We start from the raw sequence: 26,405 nt of genomic DNA, 5'->3' as shown, positions 1-26,405 counted from the left end.
TAGTAAAAGACCACTGGAGGAAAAGCAGGATACATAAAGAAAACATTTTAGGGCAATATATTTCTTTTAGGGTCAACAATTTGTTAGCACAAACCCTCTGCCTTATTGGAAATTAAAGAAGAAACGTACAAGTGACAAACTTGTCGGCGTCGACCACCACCCCGTTCCAAAGAGGGTACTTATAACATCCATCCATCGCAATAACGCTGACCGAGATGACTCTCCGGGATTTTGCACAGTGGAAACGGTAAGCTGTCACTGTGTATACGCCGACCAACTCTGAAAAGTCGCTTGCAAAGAATGCGCAACATGTACCCCTTACTCTGAGATTACCTAGGGCTGCTTCCCATGTGGTACCGGAACCGGAGAACACCGACAGATAAAAGTTGTCCGGGGTTACGGAAGTGCGCCGACGTACTGTTCGCGCGGCAGAAGAAAAAAGTAAGTGTTCGCAGCCGCTAAAGCGGCGCAAAATGACCTTGAGAGGGGGGACTAGGCAGCGCAATACAGCAGGCCTGTTAGTTCATCGTAGATGCATCCGGCCACCGAAGTGAGCTCTCGGGTTACCTCGAAACGCGGCTGCAACAGCGACGAACCGCACTAAAAAAGATGTGGAAAAGACACATCGCACGATTGAACGCTGCTTTCCGTAGAGATTGGAGGGGAGTACGCAGTGCGATAGACTGGGCGGTCATTTTTCGCAACACACTACATTACATATACATCAGGGCGCGGCGAAGCGAGTTTTATTCTGCGAGAAGGGCTTCGGAAGTCTGTCGCCATTTTTGCGCCAAACAAGAAAAACGTGAGACACGCCCGCGTGCTATTATCGCGCCAAACACGACAATCACGCAGCGTCAAGTTTCAATTAGGTTTCAAAATAACGCCGATTCGCCAGCAAAAGGCAACAGGACGGATGTTCGCTGTCACGCCGTGCTCTCCGCGTTGGCCTTTTAATAAACAAGAGCTCGTCGCAACAGCGGTTGATAAAGACCGCGGCGCGTGAGCTGAGAAGATACAACCGCTAGGCTGTAGCGCCAGGCAAATAATATATATATAAAAAAAAGCAGCGCGAGGACATCGCCGTTCGCAGATGCAGTCGCAGCAAAACGGGGGCGGTTGATATACACGGTCTCTAGGGCTAAGCCTACCTTGCCTTCCGGGGCTGCCCCCTTCCACGGCGAAGTCTCGCTTACATCCCGCTCTTTCTCATCTCGCCAGCTGTGCGCGGCGGCAGCAGCTTCGCCAAAAAGGAGCTCGCGGCGTTTTGCCGTCGCCGGATTCGACTTGAAGATTGTCGATCGCACAGCTCCGTATATGCGTCTACGAGCGGCACCGCGAGACGAGAACGTCACGAGAATACCAACGGACAAACTGCTAGCAGCCCATCGCCCATGAATATTCCAATGGCCAGGCCAAGGTGCACCCCGAGCAAGTTACTTATTTTAACGTCTTCTGAAAGCTTCGTCGCCAATTAAGAGCTACGGCGAACATAGCTCAGTTTCGGCTGTGGTTTACAACCTGCGAAACCAAGCGAAAACGAAACAAGAGCTTCGTAAAATCGGCGCAAGAAAGCGCGTTTACGAACGAGCTCACAAACAAAAGCGGCGCACACACGCACAGCAGGAGCTATGCGCCGGGGGAGAGCGCGAAGAGGTTGCTCGATCGGCAACGTCGACGCGCAACAGCAAAACGCGGATTTAATGCGTTCCGATCCAAAACCTGAATATTTAGCGCTGCGCGCGCTGGAGACGCTGGATTCACGACGAGAAAGCCTAGGCCTGCTCGGCGCCCCCATTCACCGCGAGCCCTAACCGGTGCTGGTTCTTTGGCGTGTAAAATGGCGAAGCGCGCGGACAAGTTTCGGGCGTAGTACGCCCAGCGCCGCAATCGCTGCGGAAACAAGGAGCAGATACGGCGGAAATTGTATGTTCCGCGAGATTGATGGCTGAATGGTTCATCAGCAAAATTAGCAACCGCGATGACGCACGAAAACGGCCGCCCGTAAAGAGCACCTCCACCTTGACAAGCAACTTCATATTTACGTTTTATATTTTATTTCGCACCTGACGCCCTGTGTGCGATTATTGAGACGGGCGAGGCTGCGCGCAACGGTCATGGGCGAGATGACCCCCCCCCCTCCCCCCAAAAAAAAAAAGGGCGTCGCGCCCGGCCTACCTACCTACCTAGGCAGGCGGCGAATCTTCACCACAGTCGCCCTTCGCGCGGTCGTCGCAGCAACAAACCGGTGCGATCCAGCGCTGGAGACTCGCGCACGAGCATTATCCCACCAAGGCGTGTGCCTCTGCCGTGGCCTCGGAGCCGTCATCCAGGTTTGAAACAACTGTCTAGCGGCTCCCGGGAGATGAAGCACTCGGGAGGGTCGGGGTGGCGGGAGGGGCGACGCGAACACACCGGCTCACATGCACACACCGATGGCGGCGGATCCGGTGCGGACGGCGGCGCCGACGTTCACGATGCCGGCGGCGGCGCGGTCAGACGACGACGGAGGAGCCAGCGACTTTTCCGGTCCGGGGCAGCAACACGCTAGGCCTAGCGCCACCGCTGCTGCTGCTGCCGCCTCGCAACCCATTACGGGGCTATCGTCCACGAGGGGAAATTCGGAGGACGCCGCCGCGCACAGTTTCTCGCATCGGCACACACACACAGACTCTTCTCTCGGCGACGAAGGCCCGCAGCAGAGAAGCCGCGCACTTCTCGGGTAAAATGAATGAATAAAAATAAAAACTAAATCTTCACACGGCCGACCGTTCTGAAGAAACGGAAAAGAAAAACGGAGGGCAGTCCGAGCTCTCGCACGGCGATCACATTGATGCTGCCATGTCGCACAATATGGCGGCCATCTAACGCAAGGAAAAAAAAAAACGAGCTTAAAGAAAAAGAAACAAAAGCAAGAACGGGAGCTGCGCTGCGCGCCGTGCGCAGATTGGCAGGCCCGGATTGTCGGCTGCGCACCGCGTTGATTGGTCACTTGCTATGAGTCAGCGCGGTCACGTGACTCAAACACGCCGCGCCGGCAGCCGCCAGCCATCGCAGCAGCCAGGCAACAAAAGGCAAGCCCCCAATGAAAATATCAGCAGTACGCCAGCAACAAAGGACGCTGCACAGCGCAGTGGCTCAGTGAGGTGCACGTTGCGAGAGCGAGTTTTTGTGAGCGTGGCTTCACCTGGCTGTGCTGTTCGCCCCCGCCGGCTGCAACAGGTGATTCTGCAAAGGGGCTGACGGGGAGAAAGACCGGCCGTGTGTCGTGCTTCTGTGTTCGCCAGGTCTAGTCGCACATTTTACACTGCAATGTTTACGTTCGAAGCCCCGAATGGGCTTCCGATCGCGTATAACTGTGTTGCACATGTTAAAAATCTATGTGCACGACGGTGAAGTGGACACAGTGTGATTAACCGTACTACTCAACTTTCGGTTTCGCTGCTGCTGGGGGCTAAGTAGCGCTTATTCTACACGCCGCTGACGTCCTTTTGTTAGCAAGGTGCTCGCAAACAAATGTTCGGCAACATTTGCAAACATTTCGCGGAGCGAAGGCTGTTGCTAACTGCTCTTGCTTCACCCTGGTGGATTGTGTAAGATAGGGTGAATAGGAAACGAAAAACACAGAGCGCAGCCACTTCTACGGCAACACAACACTTGCCACAGCCCGAGAGCCTTCCGTTTGGGACCGTGGCGCCATCTGCTGTTCTTAGTACAAAACTGCAAATCGGCGACCTGAGCTTCCGAGATTCTCAACGCAATTCTCAATCTCGAAGGCAACAGGAGTGCAAGCGGCTTCCGAAAGCCGATCTCTGAGGCCAAGCGACTCAGTTCTTAAAAGTCCGTTCGATTTGACCGCACCACTGTGAACCAGTTCACGGCGGTTCACGAGAATCAGCTCGATTTCTGCGGTGTAGGCGTTATGTTTCGTCCGACTACGCACGGAGTGCGTAAGCTTGAGAGGTCCTGAACTGCTGGTATGATCGGCTTCTGAGCTATAAGTACATCCGCGCCAGCGTCGACACGTCAGACGCACGTAAGCGGTGTTTCACCGGCACATGATGCCGTGTGCTGCGTCGTCTGCTTCGCACCTGTACGCCTGGACGAAGTCGGCACCGACAGTAGAGAGGGTGCAGCAAAGTCGTGAACCAGCCCTGCACCTTTGAAAACGAACGACGTGGTTCAGAGGGCGCCATTGATGCGCCGCTGACTAAAGCCCGCTGAAACGAATGGCAGCAATGGTGCATGGGAATCGAACGTCCCTTAAAGCAATAGCTTTAAATGTCCCGTTACGCGAAAATCCGGCGTCGTCGGCCGTTGACCGTGCGTTGTACGTGAGCGAAACCTCCCGATGGAACTAAAGAATTTAAGAAACAGTTCAAATAATGTTCGCGTTGACGGCCAATTTCCCAGGGAAGTTCCTGTAACCAAAGGAAAGTAATTGAGCTCAAAAGTAAATTGGGGTTTAGGTGGAAATTAAACCCAGGACCATCGGAATGCGAAACGGTCACAAAGGCTAATAGAGGGGGTCGCAGTGAATGCTTTTTGATATTTGACTTAGTAAAGTGTCTTAGAAAAATAAACTGCTGCGTGCATGGTAATTATAAGTACGGTAATCAAGAATGGTCGAATTAGAGTCGTTAGTGCTATCGCGTTTTACTCTTAAAGGCGAAGCTTAAGCCTTCCCCGCCCCACCACCACGTTCAACGACGGACACGGCACGTATTGCTCTAATCTGGGCTAAATGCGACCGATCGCCTTTTAAACTGCCCTGTCTGTCCCGCGCAATGTCCAAGTCGTCAAAGGATAATCCATTCATGATCTCCTCTGTCGCCACGAGGCCGGTGTTAATAGCGAAAGGCATAAAAGGAAATACCGAGTCACAGCGTGCAGTCCCATCCGGGTACAATCCAGCGGAAAGTTCCTAAGGCGTGACGCGAGAACCTTTGCACACTCGAGATAAAGAAAGGCTCGAAGACGCGGTAGCTAGACGGGGGCTTTTATTCTCCGTTGCATCAGCACCAACTCCAAGTCGCTTTGTTTTTCTTTTACCTAGAGATGAAGCTGGCTGAATACTTGATAGCTTGACATTTAAGTGCACGTAGTACAATGCGACAGATAGATTTCTAACAAAACAACAATAAATCCAGCAAAATTAGCTGGAGCGAACAACTGGGAGATTATTCCATCAAAGCTCAATTTGTCATCGCCTAGCGGTAGGGTTTCTTACAAGAGCGCAGAAAACGGCGGCAGACTCCCTGCCTTGAATTTCGCGACCAAACCACGGCAACTGTGACGTAACGGATCTCGCGGCATTTTTGCGAACCTCGGCCGCTCCCCCCACCTTTATCTTATCTTGGCACTGAGAGAGTCCGCAAAAGTTGTCTGGTCGAGTGCTATAGTGCACTTTCGGTTGCAATGCGATACCTCCTTATCGAAAAACAGTTAAGCGGTGCCCAGCAGACACTGTCAGAATCTATGACGTTGCGCGTAAGGGGTGCGATAATTTAGAAGTGGTGTCGCAGCAGCTGGGGCCCGTCTTTCGTTCTCCCGTCGTTTGTTGGCTCACCATGCAGGTATCTGCTCGCGGCAATACTCCAGTATTCGCAGTTAAATAAATGTAATTAACTACCCAGCTTTCCTTCAAGTGGCATTTAACCCTTAACGTACCATATATATAAGCTACACCGAGTTTGATACCTCTAAGTTCTCATTTACGCACGGGAAACTTAACGCATAGCCCATATAGTATAGCGTTTCAGATGCGCTGGGGCGATTTTTCGTCGTGGATAATTCGGCAAACGAATGACTAATTTCGAACATTTCATTGTTTTCTTTCTAGTACAAATGTGCTCTCCATGGCCAGAAATGAAGGTGAACAGGTTCTATTTCCTTTGATGTGGAACCGTATTTTGGAGGAGATTATGGCGTTAATGTCTCCTTTTTAACGACGTTCGGCGCATGCGCCCAAATTATAAGTCCGGTCGGTGCTGAGCGGTCGTATGTGCATGCGTCCGTCTCCCCTACAACACATATGTTCGAACTATAGACATTATAATGTCACGTCGCGAAATTGGTGTAGATATATGGCTTTTATTCAGTGGAGACATCAAAAAAAAAAAAAAAAAGATGACTCTGCTGGTTTGCTCTAAATACAGGTGATTAGGTTTCCAAAGGTTAGTACAAGAAAAAAAAAAAAAAACATTCATCTGTAAGTATAGCAGATGACAAAGCGCGCGGCCGCGCGGAAACACGTTGGTCCGGGATTCGATCCCCGGACCGGAAGTATTTTTTTAGGTATCTCCTTCGTAGCTTCCTACTACATTGAAATTAAGTGTGTGTGTATGTGTTTCGTTCTTTTTCTGCGCTTATTAACGACCAGTGATTCGTGTCAAAAAACACAGCCTCAGAACAAATTTATTGCCCACAACACTTAGCGATCCCGCGGCCGCGGTGGCCGCATTGCGATGGGTGCGGAATGAAAAAACACTGTTAAAGACACAGCACCCCACGTAGTCAAAATCAATGCAGATTGTACACCAAGTTCTCTCGTTGTTACCATTTTCTATATATTTGTATAAATGTGACCACAGTGTTTACTGATGTCTCGGCCCCTCTTATGCAATACCCCGGAAGGGGTCCTTAAAGGGTTAATGAATGATGATGATGATGATGCAATGCAACAGCAAACGGTACCTAAATATCCTTTGTGTAACAAATATCTGCAGCCAAGCACATAGTTCTCTTGATAAGGATTTCGTTCTAACCTGCGAAACAGGCCAAGAAAAGAAAATGGAAAAACTGGGAGAAAAGGAAAATAAACAACACGGCCCTGACTACGAACTAGTCTTACTAAGGAAAATGACGCACCCAGAAAGGAACCAACGGTCCACGAAAACGAAAGCAAGCAAACCGGACATGCACAGGACAAGCTCGATCCAACGATGCAGTGGAAGGTAAAGACACCCAAAGATTGATGCAAGTAGCGAAATTCTTTCTCGTGAGTGAGCCAACGATTCACTTATTTATGCACGTGCCATGCCTAATCCTTATGTTGCAGGCTAGAAAATAAACACACGCGTTAAAAATGAATCCTAACCAACTCGACCGCCCCACCATCCTAATAACGCCTTATTTCCCTGGATTTGGCGCGTTTTCTGCTCTGCGGGCGTCTATAGCCGTGTAAACTGCGCCAATCTCGGAGGCAGTGCAAAAGTAATGCATTGGAGATGGTGCAACCAAAACTGGGTCGATCTCAGAGGCTGTGCGTTGGTGCAATCCGCGGTCGCGTGGCTGGAGGTCGGTCTACGCGGTCCCGATGAACTAGAGTGCGGCGCTAAACCTTATAACACCGCTGTCGATTCGCGTTGCTCTTCGGGCGAAACTGCCACGTTATGTTTATCCCTGCTCCTCTCCGTTTCACTGCCAATATACTACGCGACTCTCTTTGCCAGACTTATATTACGCCACAAAGCCCATCTAGTAGACGCAACTCGTTACACTCGCCAATGCGTTACACTCGTCAACGACACATTTGTCTTCGATATACTTAACACATCGGCGTTTGTTTTTCTTTAGCCAAGATTCGGAACCAGGAAAGAAAGTTAGCCTGCACGGGTGTTTCTCGTTTTCATTTAGTTAATGGTGGCGTTAGTCTCAAAACAGCGTCGCGTGCCCGTAATGCTCCTAACTTTTGTAAACATTGCAAATGTATTCCCTCTAAGTCATGTCTTAATCGCTGGCTCCTGTTTCTGTCCACTATTTACTCCGTATTAAAATATCTTTCTGATGCACGTACTAACAGGAGGCCCCGTATACCTCCGTATTTTCATCTTTAAGGCCTTCTTCTGCATCTATGTATCGAATGGACTAATGTTTTACACTTTACGCGAACATTAATAGACATTAAGAGAAAAAAATGGTGCTGGGCAGGTCATGTAATGCGCAGACTAGACAACCGTTGGATCATTAGAGTGACAGAATGGGTACCAAGAGATGGGAAGCGCAGTACAGGGCGGCAGAAGACTAGGTGGCGCGACAAAATTAGGAAATTTGCGGGTGCTAGTTGGAATTGGTTGGCGCAGGACAGGGGTAATTGGAGATCGCAGGGAGAGGCCTCCGTCCTGCATGCAGTGGACATGAATATGATGATGATGATGATGATGGTGGTGGTGGTGGTGGTGGTGGTGGTGGTGGTGGTGGTGGTGGTGATGATGATGATGATGAACACTACCGCTGTCGCTTGGCGGTCGACGTTCAGCCGTCGGCTACACGCAGTGACCTCGTTGCAGCCAACGGAATTCTCCTCCTCCCTCCCGGTCTAATTCAAACGGCCGCAAACGAAAAGCCTCAAAAAAGCGCAGGGCCGTTCTTGCACGCGAAACACGTCAACGATACCCCCGTCCCCCCTTCCCCCCCTCCTCTTCGTTATGAAAATGCAAAGTACATTGATCAATCCCAGAGCTAGTTTTGAAGACGCCAACCAGTGAACAAGCTCCGGTCCAAAGATTGAATTAACGACAATGACGTTTTCTTTTTCACTCTCAATCACTCCACCCCCAAGCAAAGCACGGTAAGTGGGGGGACCAGAAAGAAAGCGAACCCGCGACCTCATGCTCGGTACCGTAACAGTAGACAGCCGCGTACTACTCAGCCGGAAACAGCGGAATGAGACCGACGCAAGGTTGAACAACTTGGATTCATGGTATGCGTGAAAACGCGGACCAGAGCCTGCGAGATCGCGCGCGCGTTCAAGCGTTGTGCAAAACTTGCTATATCGAAGGCCACGTAAGGACGCAACTAAATACGAGGAGACGTCAGCGCTGTCCTTTTCATTCTGCTTCTGTCTGCGTACCGCACGGCTGCCTTTCCGGTTTGAGCTGAACTAAACAAAATAATTAAGAAATGAAATTTGAAACAGCAGCAACGCGTTCATTAGTATCGTTGCAGCGCGTGCTTTTATTTTTGTCTCGGGGCATCTCAACGTCAAGCGGCGTCCGGCGCAGGCAGAGGACAAAGCGAACACGACCGCGCTGTGACCGCGGACTCACCTTTCACCTTCGAAAGAGCAAATTTGGCTCATTGAGCTCGCGTATCGAGCGCCGCCTCGGAGGGAATCAATGGAAAGAGACGCACAGGCGCGCGAGGCACCGAATCGATCGACGTGAATGGCTGCAACACAAAAGAAATGCCGTTGGACGGAGAGAAAAGAAAAGAAATGAAAGAAAGAAACGCGCATCGTAGTATTCGTGGGCGTGCACGCGAAATGCGGTGACAGCTAGCCGCCCGTGGGACTCAAAAAGACACGCTGTTCCAGTTAGGCTCGGAGGCACGAAGAAGTGCGAACACAGCTGCCGCATTTTCCGCAGTATAGCCCGCAAACGTCGCCTCTGGCGAGATTCCCATTTCGGCACCTACCAGCGCTGCTTTGTCCTTTACGATATTATCAGTTGACCGGACGTCACGTCCAGTTACGAAATTGCGTGCACGTATCGGACAACGTAAATAAGAATTTTTTCCTCTCCCTTAACTAAAGGAACTTCACGCAGACATCATAATTCACATCGCTTAAAAAAAAACATAGGAAATATTCACGGCACTCGAAGATAGCCCTTTTTTTCGTGCACGATTCGTGAATTTCGCCATTCGACCAACCATATAAGATCAACACAAAGAGAAAGAGGAGCAGATGCTTCCGCGTTTTTACGAACTTCTCTCTACAACGACGCACGGACTGAAGTGCGAACGACACGGTATAGCGCGAAGAAAGTGCCGCACGGCAGACAGGCGGCCCACGTCCACCGCAACGAGCAGCAGCAGCAATGCACGGTTGAGCATTGACCGGACAACGTGTCTGTATATAACGGACCGTTTGCGAGGGTTGCCAAGCGACGCGAGAAGTCCTTTTTTTCCGTTTTGCCCGACTGAGTGGATGCCTTTCTCCCTTCCCCTCCGCGGAAGAAGAAATGCTGCGCGCAGCGAAGTAACAGACCAGCCAGACACTGGCACCGCCCACCGAACCACGGCCTGCTGCGCTGCAGTCGAGTTATTTCTGCAACGTCGATTGCACTCCACGCACGTGCGACCGGTCCACGACAGAGAACGCATTTATTGGGCCAGCGGTTGCACGTATACTACAATACACAGTCGTGTGTGTGCTCGCACAGTTAAATATGAACCTCGATTCAACGAAGCAGGCGGGACCTCGAGAAAGCACTTTTTTTTTCGTTCAATCGAGAACTTTGTTATGTCGAGAACTTCGTTAAGTTGAAGGTACGTGAGAGCTCACGTGGATAACGAGCATTGTGAATGCGACAGACAGTGAAGTCAGGCAATACAAAAGAGAAATAATTAAGAGTTCTTCTAATTGAAATGCGGTAAAGAGGACTTTGCTAGTTCGCCGCTGCCGTTGCGAGCGGCGCTGGCTACACTCCCAGGACTAGTTTCGTACACATACACAAACAGTCAAGAAAGATGGCCGAAGCGGTATATATATATATATATATATATATATATATATATATATATATATATATATATATGTGTGTGTGTGTGTGTGTGTGTGTGTGTGTGTGTGTGTGTGTGTGTGTGTGTGTAATGTTTATTTTTCTACTTCATTTATCTGTTTCTTCGTATGGCTCTGACTTACAAAAAAATCGAGCCCCCCAGATCCCCTCACAGTTCTCTATAGGAATGTCTGCATAGACTATATTATTACGATAGCAATTATATACAGACACTCAAAGCGAATTTCTGCCGTCGGCGTCGCCGTGAGGTGCCGTATATATTTAGTTATATGTATGCGATATGCCACGCGGTATACGCAAATTATATTGTAACACCATTCTATCACTAAAGTTGCTCATACCAGCTAGGTTTTACATTCCTGACAAAATAATTCCTCAGAATTTTAAGAAAAGCATCCCACAAACAAATATCTTGAAGCAAAACGCCGACAGCAGATGTCTTCTTTATCTTAAGCCTGCTCAGACTTAAATATTAAGTGTACTAAACAATAACAGAGGTGAAACCTGTAAATGGCGTAATTTTATTGTTGCGGCTGTGCACTATACCTCCGGGTTCGGCCCAGGAAAGGGGTTTGAAAAATACCCGACACGGAAAAGCGTTGGTAAAGTCGCTGGGAAAGACGGGCTTCAATTATTGAACATAAATGATATTGTCCGATGGCAGGATTCAAACAGGGGACCCCTATCACAACAGCTTGTTTTTACTTAGTCACCTTAGGTTTACTTCAATTCATACGACCACTGCAGCTACGAGTCTCACACATCGTGTAATATTATATAACATGTTGCTACCGCATTCATCGTTTTGCCCGTATGGGAAAACCGTGATATTTCTTTTTTGGGTGTGTGCTTGTTACTTTTGAAAGTACAGCGCGCCGATATTTTTTCTTTAAGCTGTTTTTTTTTTTTTTCATTATTCATGCCTGAGTATTGAATTTGGGGTTTCGCGCTTAAGACGACTTGCACCCATTTTTCTACATTTTGAATTAAGACAAACTAAACATTGTCCAAAGGCGGTGGCCTATACGCGAGTAGGGGCACGGTGCACTTGTTGCGGCTGTTGTTGTTGCATAATACAATTATACACGTGCCCACGCGGTGGGATTGATCATCTATATACACGGTTCGCTGTGGCATGGAAGAAAACCCGTATGCCTGAATTCCCCCGTTTCCATGGTCCCATATACGATCACACATAGGATCCTGTATGAAAACCCGCACGTTCTCATACAAACCCGTACGACTACACCGGATTGTGGAACGGGGTATAAGCGTGCAACACAAACATGCTTATAACACCTCATAGCATAGTAAATAAAAGTCGCAGTTTTGCCCGAAAGACGAAGCATCGATTGCGATAGCAAATTCGTAGACAGCCGTACGAAGTGAGGATAGCAGTTTTATCAGCCGCAGAAGCTTGTAAACATTCGCTTACCAAATTAACAAACACGGTGTAAACGCGCGCTAAACGGTAACGCTATGGCGCTCACCGTTTCGGCCAACTGCACGTACACGCCGGTAAACCTTGCGCATGCGCAGTCGACGGCAGGCGGTATCGGTGAGAGAAAGATTTGCTGACGGGGAAGGGAAAAGCCTGCTGACCGCACCGCACAACAGCTGAACATAACATCGGTCATATAACACGGGGAAAGAGGCGGAAGCCCATGTGCGCTAAGGACAACCCGTTGCTCAGTGCCCCTTATAAGGCCAGGTGCGGCGTCAATACTGCACGGAACATTCGGCGAGTGTCGCATGTGCACCCCGCATCATACACACGTATGCACACAGGGACAACGCGTGTTGCGCATTGCGAGCGTTTTTTTCCTGTTGTCACATCCGCTGCACCTGTGGACCCGCCGTTGTCTGCGCACAGTCATGGAAATCGAGTCATTGAACAATGGGCCTTCGGCTGAAGAAATGCGTCACTGCGCCGAAGCAAGTGTACGCAGCTTGTTGTCGTTGTACAGCATGTATGCAAGGGATGCCCGCCCTCCATCGGCGTCACTGAACACAATATGGCACCGGCATAACAACACGAGGCGGTATATGGGTCTTCGAGAAGAGCTTGGAAAATCGATAATCTGCCACGGTTGCCACAGTAGTTTTGGCGTTGCGCTGCTGAGCACGTGGTCGCGGGATCGAATCCCGGCCGTGGCGTCCGCCTTTCGACGGGGGCGGAATGCAAGAACACACGTGCATTGCACTGTGAAATAATTTACACCCTTAAAAGTAAAAAAAAGTGTGTAACTCACATCCATAGGGTCTGATTTATATAACTGATACCCTAGGGGTGTCAGTTATAGAGAAATTTACACCCATTTTCACTTTTAAGGGTGTAAATTATTTCAGTGTGGGTGCACTTCAAAAAATACTCAAGGCATAGTCGTTGTTCACCCGGAGTACCCTACAATTACAGCGTGCATCATAATCAGACAGTGGTTCTAGCAAGCAAAACTTAAGAATGTAATTTTCTTTTATTGATATACGTACAGAGAAACACGAACAGTACACACCAGGAAGTGATGCCGCCTGCAGTCAGCTATAGGAAACAAGCATCGAAGTTCACTGAAGTACAATCTATTTCAGCGAGCAAAATCTTTCGCGCGCTTATATACAAAAACCGCGCAGGCGCGATTCGTCCCCTCCTCGTCGATGCATATGCGCAATCACGCGGTTTAAGAGAAAGCTGTACGACTTCCCTTTACGATTTCCCTATTCCCTAAAGATTTTCCTATTCAAGTACACGAGGAACGCAAACACATCCTCGAGTTGGGAAACCGCTGAATAGATCTGAAGAAAATGTGTCGCATTTAACGTAAAAAGGTGAGTTCTACTAAATGAACCACGATTTTCATTTAGGGCCTCCACATTTTTAGAAAGATTCTCGAATATTTGTAAGCTTAAATAAAACTGACGACGAAGTTTGCCAAACCGAAACGCTGCGCCAAAAACCGCTATCGCAGTTCTGTGAACTGCATCTGTTAAATCATAAAACGGACAAATTACCGCTTACGTAAAACTACTACAGTGAATGCAATGGTTTTGCGAAAATTCAATATTTCAGTGCAACGTATAACCTATCAATTTCGGCCGCTTCAGATGTTTCAAGAGGCGCACTATACAGAACTGTGACGTAACTTTCTATTGGTGAGTTAGAGCTGTAAATTTGATTCCTAAGTTATTTTCACATTAGCAACATTTTTTTAATGATAATCCCGATTGCTTAAATAAATAAAACAAATTGTCGGCCCTTCAACTATAGCTCACCGCAGAACGCTACCTGTGTGGAAGATTTGAGCGGGAATAAGCAATTGGTTCAACAATGAGTGCGTTGCGCAGGGCAGATAAGCGGTGGCGGGCCATTAGAGTTACACAATGGGCGCCAAGGGAAGGTAAGCGCAGTCGAGGACGGCGGAAAATTGGGAATAGGAAATTTGCAGGGCGCAAGTCGGAATCAACTAGCGCAAGAACAGGGGTGTCCGGAGGTATCGCTGGGAGAGCTGCCTTCGTCCTGGGCAGTGGACATAAAAATAGACTGATGATGATGATGCGTGCGTACGCGGTAGTGAGAGCATGTCGTCTGCGTCATTGCGCCCATAGAGAAACACTGCCGAAGCAGCTGCCCGTTTTGTTTTCCTTCTCGCGTGCCGATCGGTGCACAAGCAAGGCACGTGCTGCAGAAAGGAAAGAAACAAAGAAGACAGACGCTGCTATTGTTACCGGGCGGGCGGCACGGGATGTCGGAAAAATGACGAATTTAGAAACAAGAGAGAGAGAGAGATGCCGTCGTCTTGCATCCAGACGTCAGCGCTTGCAAATATGCGCGCATAGACGTACATTTCCAGTGAAAAACGAGCGAGGCATACACACCGGATAGACACACTCGTCGCCACGCGGTGTATATTTATCACAAGCGCGTTCGTATAGCGAGCTATTATTAGCGCGTATACACGCACTGTCGCAAGCACTTCACGCGGGCTAGCATAACAAGAACAGGCAAATAAAAAAGAAGTTTCCGGAAATAAATAAGCACGCGGTTCACCTAACTTCATCTAGCGGAAGTTAAGCTCGTAGACTAAAGCAGACTAGCGCTGGATGTTACCGTGACCCATAAACGCCACGTAACGTCGGTATACGGGAATAGGGAAGTGGGCTTAGCCGTCTCTACGAAGTACAGACACTTCTCGCAGGTCTACTTAGTATTCTAGAAGAGGAATATGTAATCCGACGATCTCTTTAGCGTGCCTTTAACTAAAGATGCGTTTATTATCGCATTACTACTACTACTACTACTACTACAACTACTACTACTACTACTACTACTACTACTACTACTACTACTACTACTACTACTACTAATAATAATAATAATAATAATAATAATAATAATAAAAAAACTTGCATCCAGGAAAGCGCAACTGCGGTAAACGTCGTCACTCGCAGTCCACTTTGACAGTACAGACTTCGAACTGTAGTGCGCCTTGGCTTTGTGACATCACAGCTGCGCGGAGTTTGCGCTATGCAGGAAGTGCGGCCCCTGTCGCATTGTTATAACGCCCTTTCATGGACAGTTTCGAAGATGCATCGACACATTGAGTCGACACATTCGCGAAGAAGCGCGAAAAAATAACGTCGCTTCAATGCCACGGCCGTTATTACATATGACTTGACACCGATAACTGTGTATACACGGTCGTAAATATGTACACACGAAAATATACTGGGACTCAGCGCCGGGTTCCTTCTTGCGACGGACGTGGTAGCATTGCTTAATTTCGATCTACAGAGTATACTGACCGTGAGCGCACCTCTGTAATGCGTAATAAAATAATACGCCACGGATAAAACATGTAGTACATATAGTGTTGGCTCACAGGAATCTCTAAAGCGCAAATACTTCTTAATGGAATAGGGCACGGTATTCAACGGCTTCTTTTAATTTCATAACCTTCTTATGTTTGAATTATTTCTTGAGCAAGGTGCGCTAAGGCATTCATTTTAATTATGTTTGCACAATTCAAATTCAGTGTGGACCTGCAGGATATTGTCCAAACTGAATTTGTTTCTGTTATTTATATATTCTCTTCTGTGCACATACATTGTTATGATATATTGTAAATTACGCGATTCTCCGTAAGGTGCTAGATGTCTCCTATTTTCCAGGGATATACATTTACATTTATAAACGTTAGAGCTACTTATACATTATTATTTTTAAGATGTCTATTTTGACAGTACTATGCGTGACTTCCAGTGTAATAAATCAAACGAGCATGAATCATATTCTTTTTGTGCACTGCCATTGTCGTGCACATAAGGCGTAGCGTGAGAGGCCAGATAAACAGTGAGTAAGGCTTCACATTATTTCTTTTTTCTCTCGACAGCCTGAGTTTATTTCTTGGAACAGGAACAAAGATGAACTAGACTGAACAATACACGCGCCAGTTGCAAGTTCGCTATGAAAAGAGGAAACGCCTGGGTATTTCTTGCCGCTGAATCGCCAATACTCGCCCAACTTGTGCGCTTACAGTTGGTTAACTCGGCGATCGGTTCACTCTTCAACCGTGCAGGTGACGCAACTATTCGGGCCCGAATAGAGTTGCGTATACTGTATATGTAAGGGTTGTTCGTTTTCGGGTAAAACCCGATTTTACCCGATTTTTACACCCCTAACATGTTTCAGGAGAATCGGGTTAAACGCGATTTCTCCCCGATGAACCTTCGAGTAGCGATTTGCACAATCGTGCGCTGACTGGCAACGTGTGGAGAGAAGATACCCTGCTTTCCAGCGCTGCACTTTCTTATCTCGATTTCTCAACAGGTCCCCGTGAGTCCGTACGTGCCCCCCCCCCCCTCCCCCCCCCCCCTCAAGAAAAGAAAGAAAAAAAAAGAAAAAGAAGAAAGGTTTGCAAAGGAAAGGGGCAAACACGTTCGAAGCTGACCACGCTGGTAGCACATGGCTGCCAGTCAGGGAGTAACAAATTTAGGATGAAAAAGAAAGCGAAGAAAACGGCGCTTCGCCTACTGCAGATTAGCCTCGGATACGTGCAGCTGCTTCCCTGGTTTTCATGCGAAAAGAACGAGTGACGAGTAGGTGGGGCAGGGATTGAGCGACGAAGATGCCAGGGCCCCAGAACCTATTATGACTTTTCTTCAGCCAGCCTCCGTCACTGTGAGTTAGACACCCACGTCGGTCGGCCTTGTTGAGGGCCACATAGCGTCCTGCTTTACGCAACTTGTGATATCCCTTTTCGGCTGCTTACAAAGAAAGCGAAAGAAGCCACTGCACTCAAAATTCTGCTTTGACAGGAACAGCAAGATTCCGACAATGGTGGCATTGTTCCGATTCGAAGGAATTCAAGGAAGGGTCACGTTTTAGTGGGGTGGGAAAAGGGTGGGGGGTAGAGAAATACAAGCGAGAGAATGTGACCAGCAAGCAATAGGTGGTTGGTCTGGTTTTCCTACAGGTTTTCTCGACTAATTCGAAGCACTGCTAACAAAGAACTCATCAGCCACCTGGAGAGAAGGAACTGGCGCTGAAGTGAATCATGCATATGATTGGTTTAGAGTGCGAACTCTAACCAATGAGACACGTGATCGTCATCGTCACTCCCCATTACCAGGGGGCGACTGGTGAGCGCAAAGCCACCGTCGCGAACATAAGGCTCCAGTAAGCGGCACGGGTAAATTCAGCGTAGAGATGGGAAGGAAACGACATACATTGTGCGACTGGTGTAAACAGCGTGAATATATCCAGGTCGGAACGAAACACAGCTAAAGCAGCCGCGCGTTAGTGTGCGAATAGTGCAACACCGAGTTGGTCACCGATCCTGCGAAGAAGCCCTACGACCGAATTCGCGAGCATCTAGCGTCACCTCGTCATAAGAAGTTGAAGATGTCGAACCAAGAAGCTGAGAAGGCGGGAACATCTCAGCAGGCGCTCTTTGATATGTCCTGTAGACAACGTGCGAAAGAAACTGACGCGGACGGCGTAATCCATGACTTCGTGCCCTAGCGTACTGTGGGACCAGCATGCACCAGGCGGACGGACCTCTGGGGGCCTTCGTACGCAAATGCTGCAAGGCCGCGAAGACCGTGCCAACAGGACAACGACTTCGGCTGAAATACCTGAAAGAAGCTTTTGACAAAGACGTGGTGAAAATCCGCGATGATATGCGAGATGTGAAAGTGAGTGTCATCGTCGACGAATCCCCAGACATCACTGGAGTGCCTACCATCAGCACTCTCCTGCGCTTCTATTGCCAACAAACCGTGAAGCAGGTTGTTTTGGTCGACTTCGACAGAGTAAATGCTTCGAAGAGCTACACGGTGGCCAGCGTAGTCGGCAAGGCTCTCCTCACTGTAGGCAAACGTGGAGGGACGTTGTGGCTGTAGCCACAGACTCGGCGGCGTACATGCGAAAAATGAGAAATCTGTCAAGCTGTAGGAATCCAAATCTTGCATGTGAAAGGTTTAGCTCACGTGGCTCATGCTAGTGACCATGCATTTCTTTACCAGTTCCATTTCTTTACCATTCCTTTACCAGTTCGATCCGTAGTGGTCGAGTCTGGAGCGTTATGTAAGCACGCTAACAAGCTCTACCAGAAGTACACCGGAATTTGTGCTTCTAATGGCGTCTTTGGACCTGATGTTAAGAAGCCACCTTCTGTTGTCTCTAATAGATGGCAAAGCTTCTACAAAGCGCTTGTGGTTGTCATAGAACTGGGGAGCTCGTTAACGGAACTTGCTGAAAGCTCGCATGAGCAGCAAAGTGGAACCTATTCGAGCGATACTTTCTAAAAAAAAAGTTGTTTATGCGAAGACAATCCTGATGAGAGACACGCTCGGCCCCCTTTTAGATGCCCAGAAAACGCTTGAAAGCGGAAAACTTCAGATGCCCAGCTTTGGTCACCTGGTAAACGTCAAGCTGCAGACTGTCAGCGAGCTTTCAACGATGGTGGGTAAAAGCGATCGGGCCAGAGCTGTTTTGTATATGTTACCCAAGAGCAGCGCGACATTAGTAAAAACATGTGAAGAGTTTTGCAAGAAACTCGCCATGAAATGGCACTGCACTGTTGAAGGAAACGTCTCAGACAAAGACGAAAATCAGCTAACTTTGTGGAAGTTGGGAGCCGTCCTGGATCCATTTCAGAAGCGTCTGTTGGGGCTGCAGTCATTTGATGACTACCGACCTCTGTTCATGTCCGTCACCGACGATGTAGATTCATTAGAACGACAGAAAGCTGAGCTAGTTGGTAAGGATTTATTATGCAAATTGATGTACATCACTTATGATGTAGATTCACTTCACGACGAGTTGAACCAGTACTTGCTATAAGCAAGCCCCACAAACACAGCTGTCATACTCATTGAGTATTGGCATGACTCTACCGCTCGCTGCTCCAGGCTGGCAAATGCTGCACCGACATTGTTATGCCTAGCTAATGGAAGCTGTGATGTCGAGAGAACTTTCTCCCAGCTGAGATACGTTCAACGACCGGACAGGTCTCGAATGGAGACCGACATGTTGCGCATGCAGATGATAACGTATGTAAAACAAAAGTGTGTGATAAATCGATGACCAGCTTTTCGTGAACAAAATGTTTAACTTCTTAGACGTTATCAATGCTCTTTACTGTCATCATTAGTGATTCATTTCCAAACAAACGCCAAATTTCGGAGAACATTTGCTAGAAAACCCTGATGCCCTCCCGGTTACCACCAGCTTGAAGCGAGCACCAATTTTAACGCGTTAGGGTTAAGAAGCCCGTGATACCTTCTCATAAAATGAACTGTGTATTACTTGGTAAAGCTGTAGGTTTCACCCGAAAAAAAAGAAAAACGTATTTCGGAATGGTTTCACACACACACACAAAAAAAAACGCGATTTCGGCCCGGTTATCAGTTTGAAATATAGCACCAGATTGTGTGTTCGATCTTCATAACCCACCCCTCTCTCTCTCTCTCTCTCTCTCTCTCTCTCTATCTATCTATCTATCTATCTATCTATCTATCTATCTATCTATCTATCTATCTATCTATCTATCTCTCTCTCTCTCTCTCTCTTCTCCCCCTCCCCCCATAGACTAACCTCCCTGCCTTTCCTATATATCCTTGCCCTGTCTGTCTGCCTCTCCACATGGGGAACACGCATGCCGTTACATCACAGCGAAACGATCCTGTTCGCGGTAACGCTCACTCATTGTCATCGAATTCACTTCATTACGCGTAAAGGGGGCCGCTTCCCGACTCTTCATATACAACGCCGTCCGCTTGGCACAGCGTTAATCAAAAGGAAAGCAAGCCGCGCATCGCTGTCGGCGCGATAAGCGCCCGCAGAAACGGCTCGGTTGGAACCACGTCGCGACACCCGCGGAGATGGGGAGGTCGAGACCATGAACGATCGCCGAGGCATTCGTTTGCGTCACCACCGCTATACCAAGAGTTCTGACGCGGCGCGGCATTTCGGTGCAGACGCCCAACTGTATGAGGCGAAATTTCGTAACTCTCTCTCTCTCTCTTCGCGCTTCGACAGGCTCGGAAGCCGCCACGCTTCCGTTATCGCATGCGGGGGTCTCCCACGCAGAGAGTCGGACGACAAAGTAACATAACCGAAGGGAGAACGTCCTTACGAAATATGGCCCCTGGCAATGTGCACTGGGAGAACAGCATTAAATAGCGCGATTTCTTCCTTTCTATCCAAACGCTGTTTTGCTTGCATGCAGTCAGCATTTTGGCCGACTGACTGACCAAGTGAGATTTTTTTTTAACGTTTTCAAAGTAACGTCCCCAAATCTACGAGCCGGGCTTCCTTCTGATGATCACGTCTTCGTCTATGACCTAGCACACGGGTTCCTAAAGGCCTACCCTTGTAGGGAAAAAAAAATTCCTGCCCTGTAATTCAGACTTCCATTCATAGACGTAAGACGCGTACACACAAATACGACTCAGAGATGCCAGTCACGGTCAATTGAGACTCACCTTGTCTCCGGCCGCGTCCGATGTCCTGGTGGCCGGCCGGGAGGACAGGTCGCCGTCCTTGATTTTCATCACGGGGCCGCTCTAGGACGCCAGCCTATAGCCAGCCTGCCTCCTGCGAGGGAACAATTAAGGACACGAGTTCAGCCAAAACGATTTCCCAGGTAGGCACAACGCGTCAACGGACTAGGTATACGCACACCACACGAGCAGTCCTCCTGTGTACAACACACACAGCGAATGGAGCTATATACGCAGCTGCAGAGTTCTTCCTCGTATTCTGAGGTGCGCTATATGCGCGTGATTCGAACCCCAAAATGACACAAACAGGAATACGAGTATGGGTCTTACACGAGGCACACTCGTTGAAATTGGAGAACGTGACGGCTGCGCGCGCGGTGGAAGAGTACCACAAAGCTCCTGTTATTCTCGAGAAATAAAAGGATATATCAATGTCTGTCGAAGGAATAACAGAGCCGCGCGGACTATGCACACAAACCTCAGAGGCGAGGGCGGAAGGCGGTACGGATCGGAAGGGATCCGACGGTATAAACAGCTCGCGAGTTCGTATGGCACATAGTGACAGGTAATAATTGAGCCGGTTCGAAAATCGATTACGCCCCTGAGCTGTCTTCGGGTCTCGAGAGAGAGGATATATGACAGGGTGAACACTGTGGAATATTGTCGGTTTTGCAATGCGAGTGGACGCGCGTCACAACACCCTCACACATCACGCGTGTGCCCATGCACGAATAGGCGTCCGCGCGCCCGCTTACATGTGGCCGATTTTCTGGTAACCGTTGTTGCGTTTCATCTTTCTCATACACTCGAATGCTCGGAAAGATACGAAAGGGCTAAAGGCTTACTGCATCAGGTGAAAATTTGGAGGACGCTTGAGCTTCGCCTTTGAGAGTGGAACGCGATTGGCTAGCTTTCAAGGATCCGTGACTTCTTGTCACGCTTCCCGGCAACCGCAGCTTTCTTGCGGATGCGCGGAGACGAGCGCCATCTGGATGGTGTCGTTGCAAGGAACCGAGCGGGCCGCGCCGCTCTATGAATGGTAGAATTAATGCTGGAAAAGGGGTTCGTGTTTGAGTATCCGCGTAACAGAATTATGTTTTCTGGTTTATTCAACTTACAATCTGACGCTATCGTGTCTGTAGGTTGTGTTCAGGTCATACTTCACTATTCTTCTGACGCATTTTACGTTGAGGAATTCAATTAGTTCAGTAACGCCTCTTCGCCACGTGGAGGGCCTGCTTGGTTGTGGTTCGGAATGACTTTTCGCGAAACGACGTCCGACAGTGACACTGGAATCTTTTTTTCTTTTTGTTTTGCGCTATCGCGTTAATAGCTTTGGAAGCAGCCAAGGAAAAGATCAGAAGGTCTTACACCTTTGTCACACTCACGCCTTCAACGAGCGTTCAAACCACCCAAGGCAATCGGAATCTGCAAGTCACCCGCCGTGGTTGCTCAGTGGCTATGGTGTTGGGCTGCTGAGCACGAGATCGCGGGATCGAATCCTGGCCATGGCGGCCGCGTTTCGATGGGGGCGAAATGCGAAAACACCTGTGTACTTATATTTAGGTGCACGTTAAAGAACCCCAGGTGGTCGAAATTTCCGGGGTCCCCCACTACGGCGTGCCTCATAATCAGAAAGTGGTTTTGACATGTAAAACCCCATAATTTAATTTTTAATTTAATCTGCAAGTCCCATTGGCTCCCTCCCGTGAGCTTGCGCAATGGAGCCGATAGGGCTCGTGGATTTCAATAGCGTTTCAGCTATCTTTAAATTTGTGCCTCTGACGGGACGCAAGAACTGAAAAGTCTGTTTGGGATGCCAGAAGCCGGGCGGCTTGCGTACACGCGAGTGAAACGCAACCGTCTGTGCTAGCCTATAGGACGGAGGTATAGCAGCGCGCGTAATATTGGTTGAGAAGCCTGGCATAGAATAATCGTTGCAACACGCGCTTCGCGGCGAACTAGACGGTCAGGAACAAAGACCGACGCAAAAGAAGTTCGCTCTATTGCCGCAAGCGCCAAGCGAACCACATCGTCTTACACGCATATGAAAGAGGAGACGAGCTAATAAGACCCGCGCATCTTTAGAGCGAGGTCGGCCGTCGACGCGCGAAGCATTCGCACATTTTCCACAACTAATACTACGCGCTAAACACTTCTGGTGTCACTGGGCGTAACAACTGCATGGACTACACAGCTGTTGCTGCCACCGCTCAGCAGTACCCTTGCAGCTCTTTTTTTTTCCTGCCAGTCGCGCGGCCGGAAGCTTTCCGAAATAGCCCCCTCCCCCTGGCAGAGCAGGGTGCGACGCTCACTCGATGCGAAGGAGTCATTAAAGGCTGACGCGAAATACGGTATAACGTTGGCAATAATGCACCGCAGGGAGCCATGGCTACTGCACCGGACGACCTAAAACACAAAGCGATTGGGGGCAAGTCGACTGCTGCGTGGGAAACTGCCGAACGATTCAAGCGCTCGTCACGATATCTCTGCAGCGCGGAGAGAACAAAAATGGGTCCGTTTTCGTCACACGGAGACGAAATGACGTCGCCGACTACACACACACAGGAAGGGGGCTGCCCGCGGGGGGAGTTCCCACACCGTGCCGCTTCGCCGCGACGATGACGACGCCACGAGAGCTCGTACGCTCGCTGACGCCACAGCTATATGGCGGCTCGGCACAGCGGAGAGAGGCGAAAATAAACGAAAGAAAGAAAGAAAGAGTGCGGGGTACCAGGGAGCTAGGCCCACCGACAGAGAAGACCTTCGCCATTGACCTCGTTAAACACTCTTCGCTCACAGCGCACGTGCCTGACGTAAGGGCCCACCGCAATCCACGCTCGCGGTCTATAATAAATATTGAGAGAGAGAGAGAGAGAGAGAGAGAGAGAGAGAGAGAGAGAGAGAGGGAGAGAGAGAGAGGGATTCATATACAAACATTTAGACACACACAGACGCATCGCCTCCCTCCAACGAAGGATGCGTCGGACGTCACGGTTTCAGTGTCAAACGGCTGTTGTCCCCCACCCCGCATCTTCCGCTGTTCCGAGATTTCTTTTCTTTTTTTTTCGGCACCACGTTCCAGAGCTGCTCTTACGGCTAACGCAGAGTGAGCCACACGGAAGTCGATGCAAAAGATGATGTCGTTCCGTTGAGTTATTCGTGACTTCGGTACATACTCTCTGCCGAAACGCAATCGGACATCGAGGGTGATTTCGACGAGGACAGCGGTGCCACGTGCGAAGCCTCCGGAATTTCGTTAGCGACGGCGCTGTGCATGCGCGGAGGGCGATTAACAACGTAGGCGCAAGTTGAGCTCACACTCGACGTTTCGTAATCTGCGCCCGAGCGCGTTCGCCTAGGAACTTTCGCTAATTCCACGACATCATCATCATCATCATCATCCTGGCTACACCCACTGCAGGGCAAAGGCCTCTCCCATACTTCTCCACCTACCCCGGTCATGTGCTAACCGTGGCCATTTTGTCCCTGCAAACTTCTTCCTCTCAAACTTTCTGCCGCCCTCTGCATGCTACGCTTCCATTCTCTTGGAATCCAGTACGTAACCCTTAACGTCCGTAGCCCGTAACGACTACATACATGCGCACTAAAAAGAGAAAAGAACGCATCCGCGTACCGGCGCCGCTCGCATTACAACCGCGGACCAACTGCGTCGGTGGTGTCACTGCTATAGCAGCAGGTGTCATCTTTACACCGGCCACGTCGGGCAACCTGTCCGACGTGCACGCGCTACTCGATTCTTCTTGCGAGCACCAGATCCGGATTCTCGCCGATCACCCGATACAAAGGAGAAGTTCGCATACATCGTCATCATCATCATCATAAGCGTGAGCACACACACACACGCATGTGCAGGTGTCGATATAATACGCGAACGTCAAGCTTCAGCGTCGTGCGTCAGCCCTGCACCGAGAACCTCGATAAAACGTTTCACCCTCTCCCTCCTCGATGCGCGCGGCACTGCAGCGCGTCCGTATTTCGCGACGCCGCGCTCGCACAACCAGCGCGCTTGGTAATTGCGCGGTTGAAGTGACCTCCCCGGAGAGACAGTTACTGCGCTGCTGTAACTTCACTTCCTCTTTCATCAAGAATCTCCATCTCTCAGCGGATTCCTTTCCACCAGACGAATACGCAAAACAAGTAACAAGAAGGGAAAGTGATAAAAAATCACCGCCCAAGCACTCCGCACAGATGGTTAACCAGCCAAGCTGAAACGTACGGCCCCGGTGTTTATCACTGGGTTAATCCCAACGGTTCATTAAACGACGGCTTGGTAGGCTGCCGGATCCTCGGTACGCAGTTGCTGCTTGCGCTCGGCTGCAGGAGCCTGTTCTTGTGCCCGGGCTGCAACATCGGCACGGCGTAGACGAGCTCGTTCTCAGTTTTGCTCGCGGCTTTGCTAGTCGAAAGCTGCCTGTTCCTCAGGAGTACGTATGACGCATGGCCTACCCTTTTCGCAGCCGGAGAGAAACCACTGCGCGCGCGCGCGCTCGGCCGCGCTGCGACGGAGAGCAACGACATCAGTACTGGCGCAGACAATCGCGCGCCTCCTTCTCCTTTTTTTTTCCGCGCATGCGCATGAGGTTGCGCAGGCAGTTTTTCGGCGTACAGGCGACAGACGGACAGGTGGACGAATCTGCAGGGAATATGCAGCTTCACTATAAAAGACCATTTTCACTATATATGCAAACGCTACGTTGACAAAGATAGGTTTGTGCAGGGCTGGGATGACTGAACCGGATTTGGAACCGTACATGAAAACAAGAACGCTCCCATTTTAAAGTGCTGCAGCTGAACTTTGGCACGCAAAAACGCCACGATGCCGAGTAATTCTATATTGATAGGTGCCCGCAGATTCCCGAGAACTTTACCGACTACATTTATATCCACCGCGGCAGACGTAATCCACAAAATTTTGTCACCTGCCGCGGTGGCTTGGCGGCTATCGCGTTGCGCTGCTAACCCCAAGGTCGAGGGTTTGATTCCCGGCCGCCGCGACCACATTCCGATGGGGGCGAAATGCAAAAACGCTGGTGTATTTAGATGCAGGTGCACGTTATACACAACCCCATGGTGGTCAAAATTGATCCAAACTACGGCAAGCCTCATAACCAGATCGCAGTTCTGGCCCGTCAAACTACACAATTGAATTTTAAATGTTTGTCTCAGACTCACAGTTACATGCGGCGAAACGCTGTATCTCTGTTGGCTGGTTCTTAACAGAAATAACGGCGCGATAAGGTAAGCTATGGTAAGCGCCCACCGCGCCGATTTGGTCGTCCCGATAAACGAACAACTGCAAACAGTGTGGCGGTTCGGTTTCGTGCGGTTTCGACGAACACTTAGCAGCGCGAGTTCATAGTGCCCGGCTGTTGACCTGCGAGCTATGGTCGAAAGCGCCGCCCTGCTGCACAAGAACAAACCGGACAACAGAGTGGCTTCATGGAATGTATGCACTGATCTGGTTATATAACTGCCACACAAGAACGGCGAAGTGCTCATTTAAAAATCGTCTTACCGGTTCATCTGTCACAACGAGCCGTGTGGACGTGCACTATGACTGTCTGAGATTTCTTGCGGCTATGATGTCGCGTGAAAAGAACGAACCCTCTATAGCCGTTTAAGTGCTCACGTGTTTATTGCTCATTTCATTTGCGTCTCCCTGGTGCTAATAACCAAGATAGAGCCCTGATGCAGAACACACAGACTCCAGAGAGGAAGAGAGTTATTCCTTCCTTACACTGGTTATTTCGTTGTAGAGAAGTTCGACCATATATAGAATACGGCACGGTGCGTACCAACGTTGGTGCGTACCGTGCCGGCAGAACAACAGGCAAGATGGCAGCGTTAAGCGGCGAA

General features: G+C 49.4%; 1 protein-coding gene across 15 annotated transcripts in view; it reads right to left on the bottom strand.

Moving 5' to 3' along the window:
* LOC126533064 (MAP/microtubule affinity-regulating kinase 3-like) overlaps positions 1-26,405 on the bottom strand; it is a 153,362-nt gene that overhangs the window by 46,153 nt on the left and 80,804 nt on the right. For 11 of the 15 annotated variants that reach the window (XM_055071751.2, XM_055071746.2, XM_055071743.2 and 8 more), the window contains exon 2: positions 20,508-20,619. In XM_055071751.2, coding sequence (XP_054927726.1) covers positions 20,508-20,576 — 69 coding nt within the window. In that variant the 5' untranslated portion in view covers positions 20,577-20,619. Of the gene's footprint in view, positions 1-129; positions 984-2,178; positions 6,957-20,507; positions 20,620-26,405 lie in introns of those variants that run through there. The other 4 variants (XM_055071749.2, XM_055071747.2, XM_055071748.2 and 1 more) reach the window with 4 other exon arrangements.

Source organism: Dermacentor andersoni, chromosome 7 (genome assembly GCF_023375885.2).
Source record: "Dermacentor andersoni chromosome 7, qqDerAnde1_hic_scaffold, whole genome shotgun sequence".
Taxonomy (NCBI): Eukaryota; Metazoa; Arthropoda; class Arachnida; order Ixodida; family Ixodidae; genus Dermacentor; species Dermacentor andersoni.
Note: the sequence above shows the minus strand (reverse complement) of the source record. Positions and strands in the feature narration are given on the sequence as shown.